At 34.2% G+C, this 10,749-nt stretch overlaps 1 protein-coding gene across 1 annotated transcript; it reads right to left on the bottom strand.

The window, feature by feature from the left end:
• Positions 1–1,869: 1,869 nt before the first annotated feature.
• LOC110792840 (pentatricopeptide repeat-containing protein At4g21170) lies at positions 1,870–8,383 on the bottom strand. Its single transcript, XM_021997662.2, has 4 exons — positions 5,498–8,383; positions 4,042–4,098; positions 3,111–3,207; positions 1,870–2,362 (listed from the first exon to the last, which is right to left on the bottom strand). The coding sequence occupies exon 1, from the start codon at positions 8,381–8,383 to the stop codon at positions 6,632–6,634; it is 1,752 nt and encodes a 583-aa protein (XP_021853354.2). The 3' UTR covers positions 1,870–2,362; positions 3,111–3,207; positions 4,042–4,098; positions 5,498–6,631.
• Between the last annotated feature and the right edge of the window lie 2,366 nt (positions 8,384–10,749).

Consider the following 10,749-nt stretch of genomic DNA (forward strand, 5'->3'; position numbering starts at 1 on the left):
TTGAACGTGATTTTGTTTAAGTTGAACATAAGACTTGAGAAACTGAATATCGCACAAAAGTATTGAACATATTATAGTTTTATAAGTTGAACGTGATTCTTTATAGGTTGAACAAGAGAGTTGAAAAACTGAACATCACTCAAAATCAAGACTAACAAAGTAGCAAATTAATCATTTCTAAAAGAAGAAAATATTTGTTCAGCGATATTATCAGCGTAAATAGATGAAGCTAATACTAATTACTATGATTAATGAAATTAATACATATCACAACCAAAAGTTAAGCAATGCAACTTGAGTTAACATTTCACAATTACACAAATTACATAATACGATAGATGTTTTTGGTGCCAAACATAATTGATAGATAATCACATCATATATTGTTCAAAAGATAAAAATAATTAACATCACACAAAAGTGTTAAATTTAGTTGAACATGATTTTGTGTAAATTGAACATGATTCTTTATAAGTTGAACACGAGAGTTGAGAAACTGAACATCACACAAAAGTATTGAACATATTTTGCCTAAAATTGAACAAGATTCTTTATAAGTTGAACACGAGAGTTGAAAAACTGAACATCACACAAAAATGTTATTAGTTGTGAACATCACTTTTATAAGTTGAAATTAGTTGAACATGATTCTTTATAAGTTGAACACGAGAGTTGAGAAACTGAACATCACACAAAAATATTGAACATATATTAATTTTACAATTTAAATTTATTTGAACATGATTTTGTGTAAAATTGAACATAATTCTTTATAAGTTGAACAAGAGAGTTGAAAAACTAAACATCGCACAAAAATCTTATTATTTGTGAACTATCATACATAACAACAATCCTAACCACAATACCACCAACAACAACAATATCAAAATTAACAAATGTTGTTCATTCTAATCACACTTATAATTCTTTATCAAATAATCTGTCACCAAATCATAATCAATAATGAATAAATTGCAATTTCTCTATCAAATTAAAATTCATAAAATTGACACTTAAATCAGAAAACTATTTGCAATTTGACTTTATTAATTGACGAAATAAGTGAACTATTCGCACACAAAATTGAATACATGAACATGAAAATTCTCAATCAAATTCACACAAAATCTAGGGTTAACAACTAATTACTTTCAAAAAAATTCGTCCGAAATTAGTAAATTCAAATTTAGTAAGTTATACAAACGAAGGAGATAGAACTTACCAGATTAAGAGAAGGAAGGATTCACGGTTCTTAGTTGAGCATGAGTCAGACAATGCCGAGAGAGACTTCGATGTCGGCGGTGAAAGAGAAACTTCCAGAGAGCGGAGCATCGATGTTCGGCGGCGGAGAATGTCGACCGCCATGGCACAAGATCAGAGAGGCAACGTCGCAGGGGAGGAGAAGGCTTCAGCGACAATATCTATGGCGCAGTGTCGCGTGGATCTAACACGATTGAGTAGCTGCGCGCGGTTGAGGAAGTGGCGGTTGTTAGATCGAAGGGAGGCGGCGGTGAAAGCCGGAGGGAAGGAGGTCGGATCGTTTGGGAGGAGAGAGAAAGAGTGACTTCAATGGAGGAAAGAGAGTTTGAGGTTTTGAAGAGAGAGAAAATGGTGAGAGGTTTTGATGAGAGAGAAAATGGTGAGAGGTTAGAGGAGAGAGAAGAATGGTGAGAGAATAGCTGCGTGCTTTTGTTATCGATGAAACGCAACCGTTTAATCGCGTATGCATGTACAGATAGGTGCATAGCTATCTATATATTAATAATTACTAAGCATACTAGTATATAAACCATCCGTGGACTATGGACTGTGGTGTACATAGAGCATGGTATATAAAGAAAGTACGTATCATATGAAATGATTCATGACTTCTCATGAAAGCTAGTCTTTATTTTTTTCATGATATTATTATTATTAAACTTACACACGTACAGAGACATGCACATCTTATATGGTGCACGTTATTTAATTTACATGTTCAACTTCGTTGATTTGTCTACTAAACTAAGCATATATAATGCTATATATATAATGCTCTTAATTAGTTACCATTTATGGCACCTACCACCTACAAAAGGTCCTTGAACACAATCAATACCAGGGCAACAACTATTTCCAAAGAGGGTGTTACAGTATTCGCCCTCATCGGCGCATCTCAGACCAGACTCAGTCGACGACGACGTAGTCGACGTGGTTGTTGCCGCCATAGAATTAGCTTCCTTATTATTTTGTTGATCAACAAATTGCATTATCATCATCTTTGGTTTATGAATATTCCCATTATTATGCACCATGTTTGTGTTTGGTTCGACCATTGTCACTTCTTCCATTACGTACATCTTTGGCATTTCTTCACTACTTACTGCAATACGGAGTAGTAGACAAAAGAATTAAGGATAAAAAAAAAAAAAAATCCAAAATCACATATGCTAATTAAAATTAGATTAATTTTGAAACTCAAAAAAATAATTAATTAACCTGTTGTAGTATTCAAAACCAAGATTAGGGCAACCAAAACAATTGGAGCAAAAAGCTTGTGTGAGACTCCCTCCATTATTGCTTGAAATTGCTATATGTAAATTATGATGAGCTAATCAAGGCTAATTTTATCCTATGTAAATTATGTTTTGTTTTGTTTTTTTACACACAAGTTTTCCGAATATTTATAGTGCTAATTAAACCACTATAAGTGAAATAATAGGATGTAATGAATTACCTAAATTACGTGATTCAACTGCTTGCTAGTGAGAAACTTACTTCATGCATGAAGAGTGAGTTAATTGAATCATGAAGTTAGAATGCATGTTTCTGTTGTAAGTGGAAAATGACAAACACACTGCCACCCATTTACCCATGTTTATGTCATCCATGTTTTAATTTCCTAAGATATGAAGGCATAAATTAAAGTAAGAAGATAGATAGAATAGTTTTTATTAGAGGTAAGCTAATGTTTGTAGACTCAACTTTTTGAGTTTTTCACCCTTTGGAACCTGCACCTTTTTCCTTCACCCTTTAGGACCTGCACCCTGGCGACATAAGCAAATCCAAAACAAGCTCCAAAACAAAAGGTGCAGGTCCCCAAGTCCAACTCTCATGTCTCAACTTCCTACCTTCACCCTGGCTTTTATAGCCGACATAAGCAAATCCAGAACAAGCTCCAAGCAATCTTTTGTTAGAGTGCCCACTTTCATTACATACAAGAGATACCTACAAAAACATTATAATTAGTGAAATATTCAGCCATAGAATTTTCACAACAAAAAACGATAGCATATTCCTAAGCAAAACTATGATTCAAATAACAATTGTAATCTAATTTCTAGGATCTATCTTTTTAATAAATCTATAAGGAATTGAATCTAAAATATTCTCCGGCGTAATCTTTCCAATAGTTCCATTCCTCTTCTCTCTCAGTTATAAAACAAAACAAGTACTCCGTATGAATCAAGGGGAAGATAGTTAATCCATATCTAACAAACTAATTATTTTGTGGCTAAACTTTTTCTCCAAGTTAGAAGCTAAAAGGGAGGCAATAATACTTCTTCACAAAACTAAACAAAATGAATGCAAAATCAAAACCACCAGCCTTCTTGTCTTTCAAAGGCGCTCTAGGAATCTTACTCAATAACTTTTCATTATGAGTTTGCACAATTTAATTATGTTACTTTTCCCAAAATTCTCGCCCGGTATCGTTTTTTGTTTCCAGTTTTCTGTTCAATATGAAAACCACAAAAAGTAGTTTCCGGATTTTTGTTGTCAGTTTTCAAAATTAACATGATTACAATAGGTATGACTATTTTTTAGTTCATTATTCAATCTAAATCATATGACTTATAAAACCAAAAAACTGGAAACTCCTGTCCAAAAAAAAAAAAAAAGCTGGACACTGACATTGTTACCGAACGGGCCAAAATATGGAACTGGCAAGTGCAACTACACATACAACAATTACTCAATAACAAAAAAAAAAAAAAAAACAGAACTAGAATAATCCAAACTTCCTAATGATTAAAATGAGATGTTTGCGAGAATTTGTGATACCTGCACAAAAATGAAACAGATCCTTGACTCAAAGGCTCCCTGCAGATTCAGGAACAACTGAACAAGTAAATGCAATGGGAAAACGACTTAGACTTAAAGATAGAAACACAAGTAACGGTCGAGTGAATATTCCTACTAACCACCACATTTTCTAAGTGCAATTAGAAACACAAATCCAAACGATAGAATCATAAAATTGTAAAGAAATCGCATTCAGAACTAAAAGATCGACATGACTTTTTTCACCTTATTTAATCCATCTTTATATTCTTTTAGGGGGAGAAATCAAGGTGGAACATTTCATACACAAACACCAAGTGAAATCTTATCAAATATATTCCTCATCATGACCTCCAGAAAACAAGCTACAAAAATAAAATGGTCCAGACAAAATGTAGGAAGTAATTACACATAATTGTATAGTATTTTACATCATCTTGGAGCATAATAAACACCACATTTTTCAGTAATTACACCTTAATTGGGAGAGGGGGGGGGGGGGGGGGATATTTGTTCACATAAAAAGTAGTAAAGCAAGGAAACCATCAGCGTGATGAACTATAAAATCTTCCAAACCTAAATTAAAATTAAAAAAAAAAACTTCCTCCGTTCTTTTTACTTGTACTATTATCCTTTTATGGAAGTTGAATATTAGTTACACCATTTTCCTTTATGGTATGTTTTCACAAGGTTTTTGGTGTGTTCACATACTAAATACCCACTTTGCCCTTACTCAAATTTTACATTTACCATTAGTTACCTAAAATTTTCCTCTCTTTTATTTGTTCTCATATGGACAATTTTGATGGTTATAATTTTTTCTTAATCTTTTGTGACCAACCAAAATGGTGCAAGTAAAAAAACGATGGAAGTATATACACATTTGCCTGATTTTTCCAAACATTTAATTATCAAGTCTTAAAAAATCGAACTAATATCTCAATTAAAATTGTAACAGTCGAGCATTTAGGGCTTACTATGGAAAGAGCAATAATTAACAGTTGTAACATGTAACTAGAATATTTCCAATAACATGTCCATTTATTGGAAATACGAACAAAACTATACTCACTGAAGCATAATTAGTTCGAAATAGAGTATCAACTAGTAGTTGAGAAATGTACAGTATGCACCCAGAAGAGTAGATAATAAAAATAAAAATATGTAACCCCTAACTCTAAATCAATGTGTTCATTCTGTTTTCAAATGGATTAAATTTCTTTAAAAATATGCCAATCTATTAAAATTAGTTCTAACGGGACAAATCTAAAAAGTTCTTAAAATCCCTAACTCAAAGAATTCGTGATACCCGCAAAAAAATGAAACAGATTTATCAGTTAACTACAAGTTTTAAAATCATAGATTGTAGATAATTCCACCAAGATACATCCAAAAAATTATATAATCACAAATTTAGGAATAAACCTAGAAAGAACTAACAAAAGGAAAATATTACCATTCATACTGCTCTGGTAGCGCAAGAAGACGACGCTCCTCCACCTACTCAACATCGCCCCACCTAGACATCTGAACTCCACCGACCCTTCGCCGGCGGATGAATCCGACTTTCTCCGAGTCGAAATCGATGGTTGGGATGAAGGACACAACCACACTATCCACCGCGAAAATGACGATGAGGGAGACGACAACGTGAGGAGTGTTGACATCGTAATTCGTGACATGGCTTGGATTCAGATCGGTACGGCAAAGTCGAAGAACTTGGCGATGGAGTTGTTCAACGAAGATGCTAAATTTTGTAACCGGAAATGTCGAAGATAAATTTGGAAAAATGTGGCTTTAAAAATACAAAAAGTACTGATCAAAGAATAGCTCGAAGCCAGTGATACATGATGTAGGAAATTAAGTTATCCACTCAGCTAGGCCAGAAGTTTCTTTAGGTTTGAGATGGATTTAAAAATCTCCGTATTCACGGTTTGAAATTGAGCTTCTGGGAAAACAGGGAAGGAAGATGTATTAAATCCCCTTGCTTAGAAGAAATGAACCTTAGATTCGTCTCCCTTTCAAAAGTATAGGTAGAAATTAAGAGTACCTATGGGAAGATCTAAAGGTCCAAAAGACGAAAAACCTAGAGGTAAAAATCAGTAATCTAAAAAGAGGTGTTCCTAAGTTGCCCAAGAATTTCTGATAAGATGTGTTTATGAAACGGGGATAACATGAAAATTATGAAGGTTTTGTGCAAGAAAAGTAATATTATATACCCCATTACTTCTTACCTAACAAATTCTTAAACTTGTAGATGACAATATGACATTGCAATTAGTAAAACTTCAGGCTATCAATTCACATATCACTAAAGTTTAAACCAACAAAGAAGTCCTGAAAAACTAGAGCTTCCTTATCCGTTTTCCAAACGCCGAATAAAACAACGTGCTTCCATGAAAACTTAGGTCTCGGCAGAAGCAAAGAACACTACTGTACAACAGCACAGAACAAGAGTTATAAATAGGGATATTTCTCACTATCCTACTCTGAAGAAAATAGGGATATTTCTCCAATTTACTTCAAGTTCAATGAAGGGAACAAGTCAGGATAGCCGCTACTTTGCTGGTTATGTAGCAATCTCAAGCCATCATCTAAAAACAGATATCAAGCTTTTGTAAGTTTTTGAACTCGGCTTGAATCCCATTCTTAACATGTCATCATGAACTTCCATAGCTTTCCTCATTTCCTTTACTTGATACAATCCGCTGATCATTACTAAAAAGCTTGCCCTATTCACTACAATATTACTTCTCATGAACTCGAATATCTTTACTGCTTCATCAACCCTCCCTTCTGTAATCAGTTTACGAAGGAGTATATTATAAGTCGTAACATCCCATAATATTGTATCTGATTTATCCAACTTATTGTGCAATAAGAGTGCCGAATCAATCTGACCTGAAGAACAGTAATTCTTAACTAATACGCGACAACAAGCAGAATCGGGCACTATATCTGCTTGTAACATTACACTCAATAGAGCTTCTGCTTCGTTCCATTTATCTAATTTCTCACCTAGCTTCATCATAAACTTGGAAACTCCTGTTACAGAAGGGAAAAACCCTTTCGTAATTAAACGTATCAACAATTGGTTTGCAAGTTCTGAGGGCGATTCCTTGCAAATACTTTCGGCCAATTCTTGATAATAACTCTTTTTTATCACAACATTCTCCTTTGAAATTATCTGATACAACCCAATTGCTTCATCTACTCTCCCTCCTTTGCAAAATGCTCTTAGCATACACCCGAATGTTGCATCTTCCAGTTTAACTCCCTCATCGCGTGCTCTACTGAACAAAAATTCAGCTGCATACGACTTCTCCATTTCACAAAACTTCCTAATAACATCATCATACTCCAATAACAGACAGTCAGGAAGCAATCTCCTTTCTCTCATCGCGCACAAAATCAAGTCAATAACATTTGTATCCCCGAGTTTACAAGCTCCATCAAGAATAGAGCCATAGGTGAACAACCCCGCCTCAAGGTTCCTTTCACACATCTTATTTACATGATCAATTGCAGCTTCAAAGTTACCAATTCTGCTATAACCATCTATTACTAAATCGAAAATAGCCGAATTACAAACACCCGATTCCAATAGCCTAACAACATTGTCAAATTTCCCATTCTTACAAAGAATCCTAGCAATAACAGTCCAAGTATTCATATTTGACACAATCCTGTTTCGAATCATTGAACCATATAAACAATATCCCAATTTGAACTCACCAGTATTGTCTAGAACATCAAGCATAACATTCAAACAACTAATTTTAGGTAAATAACCATATGATATAATTTCCCTATACACTTTTAAGCCATCAAAATAAAATCCCTTTTCAGCATAGCACTCTATAATTGAACTAAAAGCAAGAGGGTGCAAGTTTGTACCTTTACAAGCTTGAATCATAGAACACACAACATAGGTTGATGGCTCCACCCCAATGAACGAATCCAAGATGGGTTTAACTGGGTGGGTTTCAACCGACCCGATTAAAATCTGGTAGATTTTGCAGTGGATTTTGAGGTCTGGTTGAAACCCAACAAGATTTGATTTTGCCCAGTTGAAGAAATTGAGGGAAATTTGGGGGTTTTCTTGGGTTTTGTGGAGGATTTGAAGGAAGATTGTTGGGGTTAATTTAGGAGAGAGGTAAAGGGTTTTGAGAAGGGATTGCCAATTGTGTCTTTGAAGGAGGATTGAGGAGACTTGTGAGATTAATTGGCGTTCTTTGGCTTTGATTCTCCAAGCAGATGAAGTTGGTGAAGAGATTGGTGTTGATTTTGAACAAAAGTTTTTGATGAAATGGTAACTGTGGAGTGTGTTCGTGCGGAACATTTCACCAGTTCATCCGTTTAGGATGAGGATTTGAACTCGATGAATGCCTTTAGTAATCCGTATCCGCGCAAACGAGCCAAAACTTTCAATAAACTAATCTGGTTCGTGTTCGGCTAAAATTCATTCATGTCCATTCCGTTTTCTAATAAATGAGCCGAGTTCGAACATGTTTTGGAGCTCGTTTAATAAAAGAGTTTGAACATGAACATATCAATGCTCGTTCATTTAAATTCATGAATAACTCGTTTATTTATGTTCATGAACAAGCTTGTCAACTTATGTTCATAATCAAATTTATCATACATAATTGTTTATTAAAGGTAAAAATCATGTTTTGACATTTAACATCCAAAAAATTATCATGGAATGAAACTTTTTAAATTTTAATTTAAATTGCTAAATTGGTACATATTCCAAAACTATGTTTTCAAACGGATTAAACTCTAAAGTGCAAAAATCGTTTATAAAAAAATCGTTTAAGGTAAAAGCTTGTTTATGAACTCGGCTCGATTAATAAATGAGACGTTCTCGAACCATTCACTGACAAGAAATATCTTAAACGAAATGAGCTTGAATAGATTTTTGAGCTCACCTGAATGCTCGGCTTGGGCTCGAGATCACCAAAATGTAATGAATACGAACATGAACAGGGTAGTACTTGACTCAACTCGCCTCGTTTGCACCCCTAGTATTCATGAAAATTACTAGGTACACCTGGGTGCACCGTGCACCCAAGGGTATTTTTATACCCATTGGTGGTCCCCATTTCATTTTCTCCTCACATGTAAGGAGAAAATGTGAAAGGATGTACGATACACCCGGGTGCATGTAATATGTTGTATAGTAATCCGGGTCTCTCAACAATCAACATACGGTAAGAAGGATCTGGGTAGGAATGGGTTGTCCTCGTCCGCATTTGGTTATGCTTAATATTTTCCCTTAAATGGTCGCTTTAAGAACGAAGTTTTATATCTACGAAGTACACTTTTGCATATTGGTGACAGTGAAACATGTTATTTGACTTTCAAGTATTTTTCTCAACTAAGTATAAATCTGAGAATACAAGAAGCATATAAGTTCTTTCAGACAACCGGTGAAGTTGAGCAAACAACTTTCCTCATCCTTCTATGGGATTAGATTTGAGCTTGAGCTTGAATTCAAGCATGCGTCGTAGATGGGATCACTAATCTCTCCCTTGAATCTCATAGGTATGATTAATTGCAAACATTAACAAACGACTCGGAAAAATACATTTTAGGTGAAAAAAGAAGAAAGTTTAAAAAGTTTATGACATTTAGGTATGCTAAATATTTTTCCGTAGAAGGTCGCTTTTAGAAAGAAGCTTTATATCTACGGAGTGCATTTTTGCATATCGGTGATAGTCAAACAAATTCCTTGACTGTCATGTTTGTGAAGTATTTTGCTCAACTAACTACAAGTTTGAAACTACAAGAAGCATATAAGGTCGTTTAGACAGTCGGTAAAGTTGAGTAAATAACCTTCCTCACATCTCTATGGGATTTGGATTTGAACTCGAACTTGAATTCAAGCATTCTCTAGATGGGATCACTTTTCTCTCCTCTCTATGGGATTAGGATTTGAAGTTGAATTCGAGCATTCTCTATCTGAGATCACTTTTCTCTGCCATGAATCTCATTATCATAGATTCTCAAATATGAATAATTGCGAACATTAACAAACTGACTCGAAAATAAGGTTTAGGTAAAAAGAAGGGAAAAAAATTAATAAGTTTTCTCACCTCTCTATGGGATTAGGATTTGAACTCGAACTTGAATTCTGGCATTTCCTATATGGGATCACTTTTCTCTCCTCTCTATGAGATTAGGATTTGAACTTTAATTTGAGTTCGAACATTTTCTAGATGGGATTACTTTTCTCTCCCTTGAATCTCATTATCATAGATTCATATATATGATTAAATGCAAACATTAACAAACTGACTCGAAAATAAGTTTCTCACCTTTCTATGGGATTAGGATTTGAACCCGAACTTGAATTCTGTCATTTCCTATATGGAATCACTTTTCTCTCCTCTCTATGCGATTAGGATTTGAACTCGAACTTGAGTTCGAGCATTCTCTAGATGGGATTACTTTTCTCTCCCTTGAATCTCATTATTATAGATTCATAGATATAATTAAATGCAAACATTAACAAAATGACTCGAAAATAAGAAGGGAAAAAAAAGGAAAAAAAATTAAAGAGGGAAAAAGAAGGGAAAAAGAAGGGAAAAAAATTTAAGAGGGAAAAAGAAGGAAAAAACAAAGGAAAAAGGAAAAAAAAAGGAAAAAGGGGAAAAAAAGGAAAAAAAATGGAAAAAAATGGAAAAAAAAATAAAATTTTTA

Source organism: Spinacia oleracea, chromosome 6 (genome assembly GCF_020520425.1).
Source record: "Spinacia oleracea cultivar Varoflay chromosome 6, BTI_SOV_V1, whole genome shotgun sequence".
Lineage (NCBI taxonomy): Eukaryota > Viridiplantae > Streptophyta > Magnoliopsida > Caryophyllales > Amaranthaceae > Spinacia > Spinacia oleracea.

Bases quoted from the DNA above. Each gene is read 5' to 3' on its own strand.
- LOC110792840 (XM_021997662.2), bottom strand. From the start codon at position 8,383: ATGTTCCGCACGAACACACTCCACAGTTACCATTTCATCAAAAACTTT.